Source organism: Pongo pygmaeus, chromosome 15, assembly GCF_028885625.2.
Source record: "Pongo pygmaeus isolate AG05252 chromosome 15, NHGRI_mPonPyg2-v2.0_pri, whole genome shotgun sequence".
NCBI classification, from domain to species: domain Eukaryota; kingdom Metazoa; phylum Chordata; class Mammalia; order Primates; family Hominidae; genus Pongo; species Pongo pygmaeus.
In genome coordinates this window covers 77,217,451-77,238,957 of record NC_072388.2, presented here as the reverse complement: position 1 = coordinate 77,238,957, position 21,507 = coordinate 77,217,451, and the positions used below count along the sequence as shown (strand labels likewise).

At 44.2% G+C, this 21,507-nt stretch overlaps 1 protein-coding gene across 16 annotated transcripts in view; it reads right to left on the bottom strand.

Moving 5' to 3' along the window:
• The window catches only part of NRXN3 (neurexin 3), a 1,699,552-nt gene that overhangs the window by 1,576,608 nt on the left and 101,437 nt on the right, over positions 1–21,507 (bottom strand). For all 16 annotated transcript variants that reach the window (XR_008493626.2, XR_008493627.2, XR_008493628.2 and 13 more), the window contains exon 3: positions 9,930–9,947. Coding sequence is in view for 13 of the 16 variants with exons in the window: in XM_054448164.2 (XP_054304139.2) it covers positions 9,930–9,947 (18 nt within the window). In the remaining 3 variants the exon portion in view is untranslated. The remainder of the gene's footprint in view (positions 1–9,929; positions 9,948–21,507) is intronic.

Here is a 21,507-nt window from a genome sequence, read left to right as displayed (position 1 = left end):
ATGAATGACATGAAGCTAGAAGGGACAGCTGATGTGCTAGATAAAATCACTGCACCCAAATAGATCATGGTGCGCTGGATTTTTAAAATCCAAAGATGGATTTAACAAAGTCAAAGAATGATCCCAAGCTTTAGTTAAATAAACCAATTGCACAAGTCCAGGAAGGGGAGAGAAATGGGCACAAAAATAGTGAAGACTTTCATTGACATTACAATAGTAAAGACTTCATTGGCATTAAGTTCAATTAATACTATAATCTTTTTTATTAAGGCTAAGATGTTTGGTGCTGTCATTAATAGATATCTAGTCTAGAAAAAGGGAGTCCAGGCCAGGCGCAGTGGCTCACGCCTGTAATCCCAGCACTTTTGGAAGCCGAGGCAGGTGGATCACCCGAGGTCAGGAGTTTGAGACCAGCTTGGCCAACATGGCGAAACCCTGTCTCTACTAAAAATACAAAAGTTAGCCAGGTGTGGTGGTGTGTGCCTGCAATCTCAGCTACTCAGGAGGCTGAGGCAGGAGAATTGCTTGAACTCAGGAGGCAGAGGTTGCAGTGAGCTAAGATTGCGCCACTGCACTCCAGCCTGGGTGACAGAGCGAGACTCCAACTCAAAAAAAAAAAAAAAAAAAGGGAGTCCTGAGACCATTCTATAATGAACTGAACTGATCCCAATCATACTCATATTACTGTATGTGGTGTGGGCATCCTTCTTTGGAAAGGATGCAAAAAATAAAATGTGTCATTTTTCAGAGAACAATGACCTGGAAGAAAGAATTAAAACCCCTTGTAGGAGAATGCTTAAAAAAAAAACTGGACATGTTTAGCCTTTAGAAAAGAAGATCCTTAAAGACAAAAGCCCTGTCTTCAAACACTAGGAGTGTAATTAGAGCTATTCTTTGTGTCTCCAAGGGCTGGAAGCCATACAGGTGGTGGAGGCTATAGAAACTAGGGATAAGAAAGAGCTTTCAAACATTCAGTGCTGGTGGAATGGAATGGAAAAGCTAAAGGAGCAATGAGTTGCTCATCTCTGAAGGGGTCCAAGCCAAGTCTGAATTAACTCTTACAGAAGAGATTCAAAAATTAGGTGCAGAGAGAGCCTTGACAATCTATTGGGCCTCTTCCTTCCTTGAAATGCTGATTCTAACCACAGGTTTATGAGCACCTACAATGTGGCAGGTAGTGGGGATACAGGCATGGATAAATCTCTGTTCTCAAAGAGTAAGACACTGCTGCCCTTCAAGTGCCCACGGTAGCAGACAAGGGGGCCAGAAAATACACAGCTGACTATGGTGTATCATCATGATGGCTTTACTAGACCTATGGCCTAAAGGCCATGGGGAACTCAAAGGAAGATCATCATCCCATCTTCCCTTCTACCTCCTCTTCACAATCTCCCACACTACTCATGATATATGTGGGAGTATAAAATTGTGGTGAAGAGTGAAGCTTTCAGGTCCCTTCATGTTCAAGATGACTTTATTTTAAAACAGTGAGTCTCAAACTTTGGTTGTATTAGAACCACCTGGGAGAACTATCTTAGTTTAGTGAGCCTGGATCTCATTCATTAGCTCTCTAAGTGATTCTGATGCATACCAGAGTTTGCAAACCACTGCTCTCAATAATCCAAAGCCTGGATTCAAATTCCAGCTCCACCTCTCACTAATGGTGGGACTTCTGAGCAAGTTAACTTTGCATTTCCTTCTGCCTCTCGTCTGAAAAATACCTGTAAAATTTCCTGCCTCTCATCTGCAAAATATCCTTTCAGAATCCCTGTGACAGTCACATGTAACCACATATGGAATACACTTAGCACAGTTCCTAGCACACAGGAAGGGCTCAAAAGCATGTAGTTATTGCTGCCATTATTTAGGGGACTGGTCTATCTAGGTCCTCTCTCTGCCCTGCCCTCCATCTCTTGCCAACACCATTTCTCTAATAAGCTGGCAGCATTAGTGGACCACCTGCCCAGTGCATCCTCAGATGCCTCCCTACATGGTCACAGTCAGCTAAGCTACCCCATAAAGGGACCCACTGCCCTGGACTCTCAGCTGCATTCTACCTCCTCACCCCTCCTGAGGCCTAGCCCAGCAAACTGACAAGCTTAGCCTCGTCCTTACCAGACCTCCCTAGGCCGGTCTGCAGACTGGGAGGGTCTCCAAGGCTGTCCCAAACTAGCTGTGTGGCTTAGCTGAGTCGCGTGGGAGGTCTGTTGCCTCATTTCCCCCTCCTGGACCAGGAGGGAACTGGTCTAGAATAGTCTCTCAATGGCCTCATTAATGACATTTTGAGCAGCACAAACCTTTGAATGAGGCTCTCCTGCATATCACAGCACATTTAGCATTCACTACTCCTTCCTTCTAAATGTCACTGGTGCCCTCAACACTGGAGCAACAAATAAACACCTCCGCCCATTTGGCAGGGGCAGGGGCAGGATACCACGAATGATTTTTCCAGCTAAAACTCTGGCCTTGCCCTCCAGAACTGGGAAATGAAACGTGACCATAACCAATACCCCGGTGGGTCTGCCTAAGACAATAAAGGAGGGATTTCTAACGGCTCTAGAAAAAAGCACCAAGGCCCGGTGATCTGCATCCCTGAGTGAGCCAAAGCTGGAGGCAGGTTGAGAAGCAGCTCCTTACTCACATTTACTCATCGAGAACAGCTACAGGAGCCAGGGGGTCTTCCTGGGCCTCAGCCAGGCAATTGGCTGGGAATTGAGCACTGTTAGCCTAGCTGAGGGCCCCCTTCCAATCCAATTACACGCAATGGAGGTAGATTTCCCTGCAGCCTCCATCTCCCACTGAGCCAAGCCCAAGATGGGCACTGAATAAAGATTCATTCAATTACCTTCTGTCTCAGGGTGAACCCCAATAAAAAGCGGACTTTCTTTCAGCAGGATGTGGGATAAAACAAAGAGCTGAGTCCTAAGCACTGTTGATTCATCCAGGAAGTGTTTTTCTGTGCCTGCAATGTATTGGCAGAGTTCTAGGCTAAGAGGGCACAGTTGTAAACAGCAGTGTACCTTTATGAAGTGTACACTCTAGTGGAACTCCCTAGGAGATGTCTCCTGGGCCACACCTACCATGGTTTGCATTCTGTTCCACTACTTTTTACTGGGTTGTATCAGTGAGGTACTTATTGTACCTGAGCCTCAATTTGTTCATGGGTGAAATGGGCCAAATAGCAATTTACCTCCTAGGGATGTCAAAAGCATTAAACGAGGCATGTAATACTTAATATTTCCATGCCTGGCTTAAAATACAAGCTCAACAATTTCAAGTGTTTTTTTCTCATAAAGTAATAAGGAAGAAAAGCAAATAGGAGTATTGCCCCAAAGAATAGCAAAGAAAAAACAAAATATCTCATAGGTACTACTAGAGTTAGGAGGTTTAAGTCTTTGGTAATGGAGAAGGCATTCTCCTGGTTGCTATTCCCCAAGGTATCTCAGTGAGATGGTCTAAGCATACAGCCTCAGAATCAAAGAAGCCTGAAAGGTCATCTGATTCTAATCTATCAAGTTAAAGAAAAGAAGCCTATTGCCCAGAGAGGTTACATGACTTGCCCAAGGGCGTACACCTCCTGGGAAAAGTGGCAGAACTACCAAGCAGAATTCCAGACCTGCATTTACATTCTGAAACCTACCATACCTGCTTCTGACCTTGGGCAAAGGATGCAATGTCTTGGAGCTCAAGGTTCTTCATCAGTGAAGTGGTAGGTGCCTGGCACACTGTGGGTTCTCTACAAAATATTGGTCTCCTTTGCCCCTTTTTACTGGTTCCTAAGCCCCACTTGAGAACAATGGCTGGGATCTAAGTTTGAAGGACCTCTTGACTGGAAGCACAAAGGGCAGGACAGATGGGAGAGAATAAGTGACAGGAGAGAACAGCAGGTGTCTTTGGGGAGGTTCTATAGCACTGTGCAGGAGCATGCCTCAAGACAATTAGGGAGACCAAGACACAGCTACAACGGTGGGTTGATTTTCTGTTTTTAAAAAAACCTTTCTGAGCCAAAGTATTTTTATCTATAAAATGGAAACATGTGCTCAAAGGATCAAATGGATAACTTATGTGAACCCCGAAAATCTGAGGTCTCAGTTAATTTAGAAAGTTTATTTTGCCAAAGTTGAGGACCCACTCTGACACAGCCTCAGGAAGTCCTGCTGACACGTGCCCAAGGAGGTCCAGGCACAACTTAGTTTTACATATTTTAGGGAGACATGACATATCAATCCATGTATGTAAGAAGTACATTGGTTAGGTCTGGAAAGGTGGGACTACTTGAAGCAAATGCAAGAAGCGAGGAGTGGGCTTCCAGGTCACAGATACGTGAGAGATGAAGGGTTGCATTCTTTTGAGTTTCTGATTAGCCTTTCCAATGGAGGCAATCAGATATGCATCTATCTCAGCGAGCAGAGGGGTGACTTTGAATAGGAGGCAGGTTTCCCCTAAGCAGTTACCAGCTTGACTTTTCCCTTTAGTGATTTGGGGGCCCCAAGATTTATTTTCCTTTCACATTTATAATAATAGCTATTTTATATATGGCTAACTATGTGCCAGGCACTGTTCTAACACAAGCTCGAAACAACTCCATGAGGTAGGTTCTCTTATTGTCCCCATTTTGCAGATGAAAGAAGTGGAACCCCCACAAAGGTAAAGTAACTTGAATAGGTCACAGTGCCACGATAGAGACAGAGGTGGCAAACTTTTGTTTAATAAGGAGCCAGATCGTAAACACTTTAGAGGCTGTGAGGCTCTATCACAACTATGCAACTCTGCCTGTGCAGCTCAAAAGTAGCCGAAGACAGGCCAGGCGAGGTGGCTCACACCTGTAATCCCAGCACTTGGGGAGGCTGAGGCAGGTGGATCACAGGTGGTCAGGAGTTCGAGACCAGCCTGGCCAACATGGGGGAACCCCGTCTCTACTAAAAATACAAAAATTTGCTGGGCGTGGTGGCACACACCTGTAATCCTTGCTACTCGAGAGGCTGAGGCAGAAGAATTGCTTGAACCCGGGAGGCAGAGGTTGCAGTGAGCCAAGATTGCACCATTACATGCCAGCCTGGGTGACAAGAGTGAAACTTCATCTCAAAAAAAAAAAAAAAAAAAAGTTAGCCAGAGACAATGCATAAAGGAATAAAGGAATAGGTGTGGCTACGTTCCAAAAGAACTTTCCGAGCATGGAAATTCAAATTTCATAAAATTTTTGTCTTACAAATTGTTCATCTTCTGACTGTTCCCAGCCATTTAAAAATGTAAAACCCATTCTTAGCTTTCAAGCCATACAAAACCAGGCTGCAAGCTGGATTTGACCCTCAAGCTATAGTTTGCCAACTCCTGCTCCATCCTATGCTATCTTGCCTTACATCTACATGAAAGATGTAACATGTCAGACAGAGTGTGCCTGAACAGTGACCAGCGCAGACTAAGTGGTCAGTAAGTGTTCATTCTCGTTCCCTTCCCTAATCTCGTTCTCCTTCCTCCCCACAACCAGATCAGATATCTCATTCTGTGCCCAGCATGACAGAGGAAGACGAGGGCTTTAGCGAGGTGAACTGCAGCTTCTCAGTAAAGACAGCCCTGTTGGTCCCAAATGGGAGGAGAGAGTGGGAATTTGAGCTCAGTGTGGCTCAAACTTTAATGAGTATACACCTAGAGGTCCTGATAAAATGCAGATTCTGATTCAGCAGGCCTGAGAATCTGCTGGTCGGTTCTGCAGGTCGCCCTGTGAGCAACAACCTTCAAGTGCATCCCCTCTGTGTCCACAAACACAAGTCAGACTCGAGCTGCCTCCAAGCTTTGGGTTCAGGCTGGACTGAGTGGCTCCCTGGAGACAGGGCAAGGCCCAGGACACATAATCAGGTCCCCTCCCCAAGGACAGCCTGAGATGACTTACAATGGAGGAGGAACACAATATGGGGCGGAGATCAAGAGCGGGTAGGGGAAGGCTCCAGCAAAGGCGTCTGTTCCTTTGGCAACAGCAGACGGAGGCCTCCTGGGGGCCAAGCAGACAGGAGCCCCTCCCGCCGTGCCTGCCAGGGCTCTGATGGACGGAAGCAGGAGGCCTATTTCCTCATCGGGCCTCTGAATAACTAGGGCACTTCCACAAGGTCACAGTTATTCATTTAAATTCCAGGTCTAATCAGCAGGCAGAGCCTGAGAAATTATCCCTTCTGAGGAGAGAGGCTGTCATTGGAGCACCATAAACAGCCCCTCCAGGCAGGAGGGAGAAGCACTGGGGGAGGGGAGAAGAAGGGTCTCACACCCAGAGGTCCCAGAATTGTTCCCTGTGCTCTAACCCACTACTCTTCCCTCTTCCTCACCTCCAAATGGCTTCCAGAGAGTTCTAGAACAGGTGAAAGGCAGGGGAGGGTTAAAGGCAGGGCAGAGATGCCCACCTCTGCCCTACAAACAGCCCAGGAAGACCAGTGACAAATCCCAATGTACAAAAGCATGGGGTAAGGGACCTGACAGGGGTCCCTGCCAGGCCACAAACGGGTAACATGGCCTTGGATAGGTCCCTTCCCTTCTTGGGCCTCAGTTTGCACTCCTTGGACAGGATACCCTTTAAGCTCCACCATGTCTTGGAACCCTACAAACTCAAAACTCCCCATGTGCTTGTGGCCATACTTCTTGTTCAATAGAGATTTTTGAGGTTAAGCTCTGTGCCATGTGCCGTGCAAAGAGCTGGGAACGCAGACACAAATAGGACACAGCCTGGCCCACAGCTCTGTCATGTGAAAGGCAGGGTCTGGAAGAACAAGAGCACAAGCTTTGGAGGCAGACAGATCCGGGATCCTGGCCTAGTCACTAGCAGGAGGTGACTTGGGCAAGTTACTGAAGCTCCCTGCAGCAGCTTTTCTCCCTCTGTGCTAAGGATGGTAACACCAACCTGGAGGGGCTGACATGGAGGGTTAAGAGAATGTCAGAGTTGGGCTCCCAGGCCCTCTTCAGCACCTGCCAAGTGCTTATTGTTACTGTTATTATTCTGAAACTCCTCCCCAAAGGCTACAAGGAGGGAATGTGGATTTCACCCCTTGAAGTGGAAGAAAATGTGCTGCCCCTTTTTCCTGGGTGCCCTGGGCTCTTGCTCCAAGTCCCTAGCCTGTCTCTGGGACCTTGGGAAAGGTGTTGCCCACCAGGCCCCATCTCAGACTGCTTTACAGTAGGGTTACTTCTAACTCATCTCCTCCCCATGTAAAATTAATCAATTAATCAATCGTCCCTTTATAGTCTTCCAGCGGCCTCTGGGTAAATAGTTACATTAGCTCATAAAATCCCCAACTTGACTTCCTGAGGGGAAGGAAAAAAGAGTCAGAGAACCGCTGAAGGCTTCTTGTTTCAGAACCACAGCGCTGCTGGCTCCAGAATGCCTCGCCAGGGGCTCAGAGAGGCAGGAGGCCCCCGCTGACCTCGGCCAGGGCCGGGCACACTCAGGCCACCTCCTACCATGTCCACGGCCACAAGGGAAGGGTCCAAACCAGTGATTTGCTTCAGGCTCAGAAACCACAAAAAAGCAAGGAGTTGGTGGGGCAACAAGATTGGTAATCAGCCCTTGACACTTCAAGGACAGAATAAAGAGCACAAGATCTGAAATTAGGCTGCAATCCCCTCGTGGCCCTGCCACTCAACAGCCGGGTGACCATCACACATCATTTAACTTCCCTGGGCTCCAACTTCCTCAGCACTGAAATGACGCTCAGGCTACACACCTCAGAGGGATAAGAGAACAAAATGAGACAACAGCCATGAAATTGAAATGGTGTGGGTCAGGCTGGTCATAGTTGCTGTTATCTGAGGAAGGGTACTCCTCAGACCTCTACCCCTTTGAAAGGATGGCAGAAGGCCTATGGGTCCACTGCGTTTCACTCCACCATGTTATCTCACCCAGGACCAATATGGCGCCTGTGTGAGCACTAGAAAAAGATGCCCCTTTGGTCAGAGGCAGCCTCATGGGCACAAGCTTGGCAAGAGGAACACAGGCTGGATTCATACCCCCATTCACCCCCTTGGCTGGGAGACCCTATGCAGGGCCCAGCTCTTTGTGGTGACCCCTGGTCACCTCTCTGCTGGGAACCAGAAACAGAAACCGCCACGTGGCACTTTACAAACAAAATGAGGTGTTGGACTTACTCCCTCGCTTCCTTGAGGTTTCCCAGCAAATATCATCTTATCAGAGAGTACTTCCCTGACTACCTATTGGGAATTAGGGACTTCTTCTCTATCCTGCTTCAATTTTCTCCACAGCACTTCCCACCCGCCCCCTGATACTATATATATGTAATATATACATAACATGCATATACGTGTGTATATATGTATGCATATAAAGTATATGTATATATACATAGATATGTGTGTGTCTGCGTGTACATTTTAGATCATCGTCTGCCTCTGTCTAAAATAAAAGGTCCATGAGGGCACTGAACATCTTCTGTTTTGTTCACTGTTTTGTCCCCATGGCCTAGAACAGTTCCTGGAACATAAATATTTGTTGAGTAAGTGACTGAACTAAAATATTATTAAATAGAAATAATAAACTTAATGGCATCTTCCTAGGAAATGCTGTCCCGGGCTTTGGTTCAAACACCAATTATTTTCAAAGGTAGGGAGCAGGCAGAAAAAAATGGAGAGAAACTCTGCATTAAGTAGAATAACTGTATTCTACTTTTATGTTGTGTAAGATCCTACACAGAACAATGATCAGAAGAACTCTACTTAAGTCTGGTTGATTATTTTAGATATTTAAGAACAATAAAAAGATAAATTCATTTGGAAAGAAGGCTGCTAATAAAGAAAATGTCAATTATCTCTAAGCAAAAACAAACAAATAAGCAATAGTCTCATTAGGAAATACTTACAAAATCTTTAATCACTGAGAATTTTCACTTACGGGTCCCAGCATGTTCCAATGGAGAGTCAGAAGTTCAAATCTCAGTGCTACCACTGACAAGCTCTATGACCGTGGGCAAAACTGCTTAACCTAACGGGCCCTAAATTTCCTGTACATTAAAATGAATATAATGATACTTATCTTGTATTAATGCTATAAAAATTAAATGTTAAAAGGACTAAACAAGAAAACATGTGAAAACACCTGAGATGATGCTCCCTTCCTATTTGGTCAAGTTAATTATTCTTTTTAACTCAAAGTTCTAGCCAGTTCAGAATAGTCTCCAAACCATTCTAAGTCATCTGACACTTATCCATAAATGCCTGCATCAGTTCACATGACTCTGTGTATGTGTGTGTGCATATATATTTGTCTATACACATGCAATGCTTAAAACCAGGACTCTGGATGAAGACACACTTTAAAAAGAGAAATGCATAATTATTATAAAGGTGGTTCTTTAATTTTTCCATTGACAAAAACCATTTATTCAAACCATCCCACTTTTTTCCCACAGTGAGCATGTATTATTTACATAACCAGGAAAAACAATAAATATTGCTGATTTCATTGTGAAAAAGACATTTCTTAGAATAAAAAGAAAGAAACCTCCTTTCACCCACATCATATTTTCCATGCTACATGTGTCATATCTTCTGCTTTCAACGACATGTAGCCAGAGAAGATAAGCAGATGTGTGAAAGACAAAGCAAACATTGTTCATTAAATTGGAGAATACATATCTAAGAACATCTTTACAAATACTTTCCCAAAAGTGTTCATTTTCTGAATCACCCAGAAATACTAATGAGAAGGAAGTGATTATATTAAGTATGAGAACCATATTCCTTTGGCTTTAAAATGGTTCTTCAAAACCAATACAAATCCATTAATTCGAAGCATTACTTCTTCTAAACCTAGATCAGTGAAAATGCAATATACTCAGAATTTTGTCTCTGTAAAAGTCTCACTCAGACTCAAACCACGCACAATCTAGCAAAGGGGAAATTCCCACAGCAGCTGTGCAAACACAAAGACTCACCTGGATCTTGACTGACATCTGTGGCAGCATTTTCAAAGGGAGGGAAAGGGAGAGAGGAGAGAAAAGGGGAGAAAAAGGAAGAAGAGTGTTAGCAGCACACACACACACAATGCAATGTGCCCTTGCATGACTATTAAGTTCATGCAAGCCCCAGAGGTACTCAGCTTCTGAGCACTTAGTTCTACCTTCACCCAAAAACCACCCATGCAAGCCGAGGGGCCAAGCTCCCTTTTCACTTTGCATGTAGCAAGAGAGGTAAGCTTCACATCTGTCCGGAAAGACATCATCCTGGAATCAGATAGGGCTTCAAAGAGCCAAGCAGACTGGAATCCTGCAAGAATATTGGTTAAAATATTCTGGTTGGTTTCTGCACACTGACACCAAAGCAAATCCTCCTCCTCCTCCTCTTTGGATACCAAACACTGGACATGAAGTCAAGCAAGGTTTCCCAGCAGAGAGAAAAAGTACAAATGAACCACTCCCTTGAGAAACAAAGCAAAAGAGGCATAAGAATTAAGAGTAAGTTACAGATTTATTCACCACACAGGACTGAAGGACATAAGGTCACAAAATATTTACAATTCCCCGCCTCCCCAGTATACCCAGTGACCACGCTTCATCACAGACAGCAGTGTGTGTGCATGAGATTGTGTGTGAGTAGATCATTCATCAAACAAATTGAAATCCTGCCTCCTACTTTAATTTTTTCCTTGCTTTCCACCCCAATACTAATGACAGAAATTGCCATTTGAAATCACTTTTGACAACTACGAATAAACACCCAACCCTAGAAAGGTCGACATTTGAATTAAGCCAATGAACTTTCAGAAAATGAAGAACAGTTCACTCCTATCAGCCCCATGAACAATATAATCTCCTCCTCCTTCCCTCAGATGTGAAATAGAATCAGACTGGGAAAGCATAACCCAGAGCAACCCAAGGCACTGTTAAAACCCCTAGACCCAACCTGAGAGGATATACCACAGCAGAGGAGAAGGAACAAGGGGCTGCTTCAGGAAACCAATGACCAACCCGGCAGTCTTGGATAGCTCACTTAGAATCACTGAATGGTGAATCTGGAGTAGCCATAGACACTAAGTACCTAGTTTAGTTCTTTTTTGTTAAGATGGAGGATGAAAAAGTAGAGAGACTTGTATAAGGTCACACAGCTACTTCAGGGGCAGAGGCTAGATAATATCCTAGACCTCTTGCATCCCACCCAGTCCATCATTCATTCAACTGAAGCCTAGGTCCCTCAAGAGCATACAGGACCTGAATTTGGTTTGCAGATTAAAGTGATCATGCTGAAGCCATGGGGAAGCTGGGTGAACGTCTCCCACCTGCCCTATGAGTGGGTCATGGTTTATTCTCTGTGCCTCTAATTTGCTGCCTGAACAGGATGGGTAATGTTCTTCATACCAATCAATAATGAAACACCTGCAATCAGATTTATAAAGCTCCAGTGTGTCCTTAAGGCCCTTGCCCCAGGAAAATCCAGGTGCTGACCAACTAAGCTGTGCCCCAGAACAAACATACCCATAGAAACAGCTGAGCACTTCTCTAGCCCCCACCCTGCCTCCCCTAGAAGCTGTATCTGCCCAAAGAAACTTCTAGAAAGCTCTGAATCATGCCTCAGACACACACCCCCCCCCTCCAGGTTTTCTAGTGTGTTAGATTTAGGGATGAATGGCAGGAAGAAGAGAAGAGGTGGAAAGAGAAAAAGTGTTGTATAAATAACTCGGCGGGGCCATTCACTGTTACTAATGGATTGCCTAGAATAGATGTTAAAATACGCCTTAATTAAACAGGATATCAAACTATTTACATGTGGCCGAGTTCTGTGGCAGAAGAATGTCAACACCATTGTTCATACAAATAGGCTCTTTGGGGACACCAAGTCACAGGGAGACAGAATTCCTTGGAACTCCAAAGGTTTTTCGATACTGGTTACTTGCCCATTTGGGGATGTGGTTACAATCTTAAACTTCAGAGGCAGACAGGTCTGGGTTCAAATCCCAGCCTCTCTGTGGCCTTGGACCCATCATTTAACTTCTAAGAGTCATCTTCCTTGGCCATAAAATGAGAATGATATCAGAGCCTCCCTCATGGGGGTGTTACGAGAATTAAATGAGATTAAATGCTTGTAAAGCACCGAACTAAGTACAATGCTACATAAACGTTAGTGACTCTGATTGTTACCACTTTGAATTACCACAGATGGAAATATCAAAAAATATTGACCAGATGGCTCACTGGAAACACCAAGAGATCACAGGAATGAAGCCAGTGATTTTGGTTCCACTTTTCTACTTATGAATAAGGACATCTGCTCCCGATCTCCCCTCCCTCTGGTTCTTTCCCACCCCATTCCTCAGTGTGAAGTGAGGAGGCGAACAGAAGCAAGGATCAAAACAAATTCCATCCTTATTTCTTTTGTTTTCCCTCCTCAAGTCTCAATTTGGCATAGTTCTAGTCCTGTATGTAAAAATACTGCACCTATTCTTGTCAAAGAGGGGCAACAATCCCACCAAAAACAAACAAATGAACAAAACCTTCTGGCTGGGGATCAAGGTCCAAGCTCAGTTCCTAGCTGTGGCACTGACCTGGAGGCAGGTCTGAGCATTATTCCAACTTTAGGAATAGGGACACATTATCACCTGGCCCCTGGCCCAAGAAGCAGTGAGTGACCTGAATCTCTGGACTCAATTCTGACTGACAGAATGAGATGGCAAAGGCAAGAGATAGACGAAGGAGGGGGATGGCTAGCAGGTAAGGATCAAAACCTTAGCAGTGTCTATCTGCCAGACTGCCTATCCAGCATCCCTTTCCTCTTCTTCTTGTAACAATCCTCAGCTGTTTTCCAGGGAACCCCCCCCTTCCCAGCCTTAGCCCACATGGTTTGCTAGAGGTGACCCCCACTCCCACTTGGGCTCCAAGGGTAGTAGTCATGTGACTCAGTCCAGGTCTTGAGAATATTCTACCTCCAATAATTGGCTCAGGAACAGACATATGACCCAAGCCCAACCAATGAGAGTCTTCCCAGAGAATTTTACTGGAATTATCAGGAAATGGGGTGCTTTCATTTCTCTAGAGCTGCCATATTCCATTTTTGTTACCATGTGAAGACAGCTTACCTAAAAATGTGGGGAGCATAGAAAAAAACAGCTTTTCTTAATAAGGGGATTAAGATGACCTAGAACCAAATCCTAGCTCTACCCCCTCATCTAGAGGCAAGTGCCTTAGCTTCTCTGAGCCTCAAACTTCTCATGTATAAATGGAGATACTAAAAGTATTTCTGCGAGTTTTATCAATGAAGATCATCTATTCACCATTCAATACATATTGACCGAGCATCTATCATAGGCTGAACTCTGCTTTAAACATTGGAGATACAAGCAGTGAATGAAACAGACAATACTCTTGGGTTTTAATGGGAATAAAAACAGATACATTATGTCAAATAGTGATTGGAGCCATGAAGAAAGGAAAAGTAGAGTAAGTGCCAGCAGAGTATCCCCATTTTAGAGAAGGTAGTTAAAGAAGGTCTTTCTGAGGAAGTAGTATTTGAGCTGATACCTGAAGAAGGTGAGAAACACTCTTATGTATACCGGACAAAGACTACTCAGGCAGGCGAACAGCAAATGCAAAAGATCTAGGCTGTACCTGCCCAGTTAGTTATTTCTACGTTATGATAGAAAAACCGAGGACTGGCTCACATTACTCCCACCTTCCTAGCTCTACCATTCACACAATCCTCAGTAGGTAACAGGTACTCAAGAAATATTCAGGGGGAAAAAGTAACCCTGATGAAAACTAGCTCTGGCCCAGTTGCAGCCACCTCCCTTAGGATCCCCATGCTCTAAACAGTAGGAAAAAAACAGGAAAGAAAGAATTGGAAACCCACCTCCATCTTTCACCCACTCTCTTCAGCATCACAACCAGGGAAGAAGTAAATTAGGGTATTCCTGCCTCCACTCAGAACCCCACGGACACTTACTGCATATTCAACAATAACTTCAGCCACAAGTGCATATGCTCAACATGGTCATCCTCAAGTCCAAGGGAAACAATTTTCTGCAGTTTGGGGAACCTGGTTCTTCTAACCTGATATGGTTTTGCTGTGTCCCCATCCAAATCTCATCTTTAATTGTAGTTCCCGTAATCCCCACAAGTCATGGGAGGGACCCAGTGGGAGATAATTTAATCATGGGGGCAGTTACACTCATGCTGTTCTTGTGGCAGTGAATGAGTTCTCACAAGATCTGATGGTTTTATAAGGGGCTTTTCCTCCTTTTGCTCAGCTCTTCTCCTTCCTGCCACCATGTGAAGGACATGTTTGCTTCCCCTTCTGCCATGATTGTAAGTTTCCTGAGGCCTCCCCAGCCCTGCAGAACTGAGAGTCAATCAAACCTCTTTTCTTTATACATTACCCAGTCTCAGGCATTCCTTCACAGAAGCATGAGAACAGACTAATACATAACCATTGGGAGGAAAAGAAAGGACCCATCATTCACCACTACTGCACTTGCAGAAGCTAGCTCAGCCGGGGTAGTCCTCCCACCTCACCCTTCATTTGTACTAGATCATCTGGACAGGTATGAGTCCAAGATTCTCCTGACTTGCTACTTCAACTCCCCCATGCCTCTGGAGGAGCTCTGGGGAGCATGGGACAGGCTGCACAGCCAGCCTCCTGTAGGCGAGTCCCAGTCAAACCTTCTGGGACCCCACCTGGTGAACTCTGCCTTGAGTCCGACCTATTTTCTAGGAGAGAAAATAGAATATAGATTTAAATGCAGTGGCACTCTGGAAAACTACAGGCCCAGCAGTATGAGAAAATAAAACAGCAGGAGGTAGCTGAGGAAGTGTGCTGGCACAGAGGAAAATGCCACCGCCCTTACATCAATCTTACCTGGTTTGTCAACTGCCTTTTCTTCTGCAATCTGCCCCCACTTCTTGTCTATTAAAAGTTGATACACACATATGTATACACACATATTTACCTATGTATTTCCTCTGGCCAGTCCTGGGGCCCTAGGCTGCTCCTCCATACACAGACCCCAGCTGGTCTAACAGTAGCATCCACAGGCAGACGGAGCTGTACAGACAAGACCCTCAGAAATAGGGAGGCAACAAGGCAAGGAGTCAGAAACACCTGCAGCTGCGTCCCTTCTGTGTCTGTCTGCCTTCCTTCTGTGTGACAAGAGGAAGGGTTTGGGGTTGATTTTTATAATATTCTTATCCTCTCATATATGAAGGTAATAAAATCACCAGCTAATATTGACTGAGGGCTGTCTATGTGCTAGGCACTGTTCTAAGTGTCTCACAACAACCCGATGAGGTAGGAACTATTACCACACTCATTTTACAGATAAGGAAACTGAGGCACAGAAAGCTTAGGTAACTGGCCAAAAGTCACACAGCCTGTGGAGCCAAAGCCTGAATCCTGGACATCCAGCTGTGGATTCCCCTTTCTGTCAATTACCATTCTGGTAGTATCAGTCCATCAGAGGGTGAACGTGAGGACAAAATGGGATAAAAGCAATATTAATCCTAATAAAGCTCATATTTATTAAGCATTCTCTGTGTGCTGTTATACAGGCTGGGGTCTGTGTATGGGGAAGCAACACTGGGCCCCAGGACTGGCCTGAGGAAATATCTATGCAAATATGTGTGTATACATATGTGCATATTGATTTTTTTAATAGACAAAAAGTGGGGGTAAATTACAGAAGAAAAGATAGTTTACAGCCAGATAAGATTGATTTAAGGGAGCTGGCATCCTCCCCTAGGTCATATGCGTCATCTTATTTAATCTTCATTAAAACCCCAACAGGTAGAAACATTATTCATCCTATTTTACAGATAAGGAAACTAAGACCTAGAGAGGATGCACTATGATTATACCTCTCAGACTCAGCAGCACATCAGGTAAGGGTCAAACCATATTTTTGAATGTAAGAGCAAACCAGGACAGAAACCATCTAACCCATGGAGCTACAAATTAGGTATGAGAATATTGGGCATCTCACGGAAGTAAGAAAAAGGTATTGCAAGGGACAGAGGAAAGGGGTAAAATGCAGTAATGCCGTAGGCCTGAGCAACTGGAGACCCTGCCCTGGGCTATATGTTTTAGAGGGGTCCATTCTGTTCCTTCTGCAGCCACATCCCAGCCCAGGAACTGAAGGGTCCACAGGTCAAATAGATGTTTCCACCTAGAGCCAGCAATACTTGCCCCCGCCCTTATAGAATATGCTCTGGTACCCAGAATTCCTCATCCAATTGCTCCAAATCTAGATGGGCCTCTTCCCAGGGTCCGTTCTCTCAAAGCAGACCAACCTACTGGTATGTGCACTCTAGTGTCAAGAGGTGGCCAAGAAGAAGCTGTCTGCAGGAGTTGTGGGCTTCTACAGGCTGGGGCATCACATAAACATGCATGAGGGCCTTCCTGGTGCTAGCAATGACAGAAGGGAGGCTGGCCACTGGCCTCCATGTATAGTCTTGCCTCAGGCCCTCAGATAGCAGGGCAGGCCTTCCACTAAGGATTACACTGAGCTATAACATTAGAAGAAAAAAAAAAAGGCAAAGACTGCACCTCCCCAGTGGCCTATTGACTCCTGCCCCCAGGAAAGATGAGCATAAGGTTTTCCCTTCTTCTCCAAGAACAAACACAGAAACAATTTTTTCAGTTAAGAACTAAAGCAAACTTCCAGCAGTGAGGAGGTTGTTTCTTTCGTTCTAGGGCTCTTTCTGGCTCTCAGTGTCTGAGCTCTTCAAACACAGGAAGAGTTGTCTCCATAAAAGGCCAGGTGGTGCTAGCTTCATCCCCGACATAAGGGTCCATTCATCTACCTTCATAGAGGACCGAGCCCCAGAGCCCTGGTGCTGTTTGCTTTTGTTCTTTGATGCTAATAACTCCAGATTGCAAGATGGAGCATCAGTAGCAGCTATATCAGGCACCAGTCAGCCTGGGCAGGCAGCAGCCAGGAGAGGAAGAGGAAGGACCAACGTAGGCATTTCTGTGGGCCAGGTCACTGCTGTACTCAAACACCTTCAGGGGCTCTCACATACTTGCAGTGGCTCTGGCTTGAGGAACCAGGGTTTGACTGACAGTTGGGAGAAGAGGCAATCTGGTTGTTACAGATATAATGAGAGATCAGTGCAGACAGCCTATTTTTTTTATTGCTTTAGAAGTTTTGAGAACAGACATGGGAGTAACGTAGCCTGGGTTTGAATCCTGGCTTTGCCACTTGTCACTTAAAATATTTTTGGCAAATTTCTTAGGTTCATGGTCCTCTTCTGCCACACAGGAACAATGGTAGTAAAGTCAGTTCTGCCAGAAGCATGTATGCAATCCTAAAAGGCATTTTGCTGTGCAAAATCATATAGTAAAAATCACAGAGCTTAACTGGAAAGATGAAGTTGGGATGCAACACCTATAAACTTTATCAGTGACACATAATAGAGCAAGCAGTTATATGCATGTTAAATCACTAAGAAGTACGTAAGTACTACAATAAATATGGCACTTTTAACAGAACTGAAGTTTGTCTGTGAAAGTGGGAAGCTTATGAATCATTGTAAAGTGTAGGAGGAGGATCTCCTGGAATTGGACACAAAGTTGAAACATCAGTTGTCGGGTGGGACTCATAACACACCTCGTAGCTGAAGTTGCTGGTACAAGTTTGAGATGTGTGCACTTTGAGTGTTCCTACACAGCTTGCTTCTGCTGGCTGCAGTTTTCTGCCTTCACCTAGTGTTTCTTATGGACAAAATCATGCATAATCAAAAGCGAAATTATTATGCTCAAAATGTTCCCTAATACATCAATTGCATTAGGACAAATTTGCATTTTCAAAACAAGTGTTATAACAGAACTGATTGTCCCTAATTTATATGACTATTGTGAGGATTAAGTGAAATAATCCATATAAAGTTGTTCAGCACAATGCCAGGCACATAGTAAACATTCAAGAAACTTATTGAAATTATTACTGTTTCTGCTGGCTTGTTGACATATCTCTTGTAAACTGAAAAGGACAAGTTGAGCTTCTATTGACCTGTTTAAGCCTTGCAAACAAAAGGCATTTCCAGCCAAATAATATTTCCCAGCCTTAGGCCATGAGGTTGGCACCTGCAGTAGTCTCCCACACAACAGGGTGAGGGCCTTGGGAAAGTCCTCATAGCAGATGGGCACTGCCAGGAAACAGGATGCATATATCAACTTCCTAGGGAAAAAAATGGACGCTGTCCTTCTCACACTGCAGCACGACCCACCAGGGAAAGAAATACACATCTGCATCTCAGGGGACACCAGGAAATCAAAACAGAAACTGGCCTAAATGAGATGTCCCATCATCTGGTAGGAGAGAGAAAAGTGTATCACAGGAGGAGAGAGAAATCCGTCAATTCCTATGTTGGAAAACACTCTAGACACAGACATCTCCAATTTCTCTGCCCCCCTCTTAGATAGCATATAGGTTAAGAGGCAGGTTCTAGAGTCAGGTAGACTTGGATGACAATCCTGGCTCTTGCACACATGAGCTCAGGCATGTTAGCCAATCTCTTCGAGCCCTAACCTTCCCATCTGTAAAATGGGGACAGTCTACTTGCCTGGTAGGACTGATGTAAGCATTATAATGAACTAATGTATGCAAAAGCACTTAGCAAGGTGTCTGGCACAAAAGAAGTAGTCATTGAGGCTGGCAATCATAATTATTGCATTACTTGACCCCAGCGATTTCCTTGAGACAGAGGATCTGCCCTCTTTCAAAGAATTCCCTACTCTCTGGGAAGACTCCGACTTCCCAGAGTTTAGGCCAATAGGATGAATGTTCTAGGAGAAGCAGGTGGGTCTTCTAGGGTTTCAGTGGAGATGAGTTCTGCAAACTTTTCAATTCAATATAAAATAAGTGTCTCAGAAGAGGAGGCATACTATAGCTGCTCTGTAGGGGATGCTGATACGGGGTGTGGGAAAGAGCCCTCAGTTTGGAGTCAGAAGCCCTGGTGCTAGTTTTCTTTTCCCAGTTTTTTTGAATTGTGATAAAATACACACAACATGAAATGTACCATCATAACCATCTTTAAGTGTACAGTTCAGTGGTATTAAGTACATTCGTAATGTTGTACAACCACCACCATTGTCCACTTCCACACTTTCCATCTTGCAAAATTGAAACTCCATACCTATTAAAACTAATTCCCTTTACCCCCTCCCCCGGCCCCTGAAAACTACCAATCTACTTTCAATGTCTGTGAACTTGACCATTCTAGGTACCCCCATATAAGTGGAATCACACAGTGTTTGTCTTTTTATGACTGGCTTATTCCACTTAGCATAATGTCCTCATGGTTCATTCATGTTGTAGCATGTGTCAGAATTTTCTTCCTTTTTAAGGCTAAATAATATTCCATTGTGTATACAGTCCACATTTTAGTTACAGAAGCCCTGGCTTTGAAGCCTGACTTTCCAGCTTCCTACTAGCTGTGTGACTTTTGCCAACTGAGCCTCTGTGAGCCTCATTTTCCATATCCCCAACTACTGGGAATAATGACAGCAAGTACATGACCAGGTTGCTGTGAGGTTTGAATAAGGCCATAAATATGTAAGTGCTTTGTAAACAACAGAGTGCTATATCATTCGTTTATTCACTCCAGAAATACTAACGAGGGGCAATTCCTTGTTAGCCAATATGCTAGATCTTAGTGTCAAAAAAAGGTTTAAGTGGGATCCCTATTCACAATAACATCAAAAAAGAAATGTGAAAAACATGACCCAGAAGACAGCGGGGCAGGGATTATTATCTATTATAATCCCTGACATTTACTGAGTGCTTCCTGTATACCAGGCCCCTGCAACTATAGTGTATGTAAATAACCTCATTTAATCCTACTGATGTAGATACTGTTGTTATCCCACTTAACAGACAAGGAAATTAAGGCTCAGGGAAGTTAATATCCCCAAGTTCACGCATCTCATAAATAATAGCCAGGATGTGAACTCCGATTTCTCTAACTCCAAACTCGTTTTCCTTCCCACAGTACCATATACTTCCATCCACAAATATTTCTTCCCTTACTGGTCTCACTACCCAAATCTATCATCCTTTGGGACACCAGGACAAATTTCAAGAAATTAGTGTGTGCTCACTGAGACCACTGGAAAGTATGGAAGGAACTGATGGCCATTAAGTATTTTAGAGTATAATGTGCATTGTTGTATGTACAACGTCCGATGCTGCGTGGGATCTCAGGAGCCATATTTCAGAGAAAGGATTAAAAGCTGGGGTAGCATATCCAAAACTAAATTCCATAAAAATACAACATCACAACATCCAGCAAGATGTGAACAGTTGTTCTTTGAAAAAAAACAAAACAAAACAAAACAAAACGGTGGTCCAGTAAATTTAGAACACACCAAGTTTGTTTTCTAATATCCCAAGTCTTCAGAAAACTTCATCCATACTAAGATACACTCTGGAGTCCAAGAGGAAATATAGTCCATAGGGGATATATGTTTTTAGATCACTGAAAATTCCCCCTCAATCCCCCCATTAAACATCTAGTAAGATCTCACAGAACACAGTTTGAGAAAGGCTCACTTTGGGATTCTCAGAAAAGCTGGGAAGGTTTACAATTTACCACAAGCCTTTATCCTCACCCTTTTTTTATTCTCATCGTGAGCCTTTGTGTCTGGTTCTATTCAAAATAGCTAACATTTATTGACCGGATGCTACATGCCAGACACTGACTTAGGCACCGGAGACTCAAAAAGACGGCTCTGCATTGCTATTAGTCACCAATCTCATGAACCAAGAGACGATGTAAACATGATAGTGTGGTCCTACATGGTCTTCTATTATCATACTTAGCACTAATGGGGGATTTAGAGTTGACAGAGAACACTTCAAAGTCTTTGACTGGAGAAACCTCAAAGTGCCCCCATAGGATGGACAGCAACAACTGAGTGGAGAGAAATCTTTTATTTTTTTAAGAAACAGTGTCTTGCTGTCACCCAAGCTAGAGTATAGCTGCATGATCAAGTGGTCCTCCCAGCTCAGCCTAAGTAACTGGGACTACAGGCACATGCCACCATGCCTGGCTAACATTTTTTTTATCTTTTGGTACAGAGAGGGGTCTCACTTTGTTGCCCAGGCTATTCTTAAATTCCTGGCCTCAAGCAATCCTCCCACATCAGCTTCCCAAAGTGCTGGCATTACAGATGTGAGACACTGTACCTAGCTGAGGAATTTTTTGTAAAGACATTTCACCATATAGGCAGATGGTCAGATGGACACCCCTGAGGGCTGGGCTCACTGAGAGGTATGTAGAAAGTTTTGAGCTCAAATGCCAATATTGCTATTCATTATGTGACCTTGGATAAGTCCCTTAAACTTCATCTGTAAATTGAGAGTCATTGTATCAATTCCAGAGTTGTCAAGCTTATCAAAAGAAGCAATTGTATATAAAATGCCTAATGACCTGCCTGACACCATGCTCAGCACATATTAATTCCCTGTTCTTTGATTGTTGACATCCTGGAATACTGTGTTAAGAAACAGTTTGAAGCTACACACGGGCC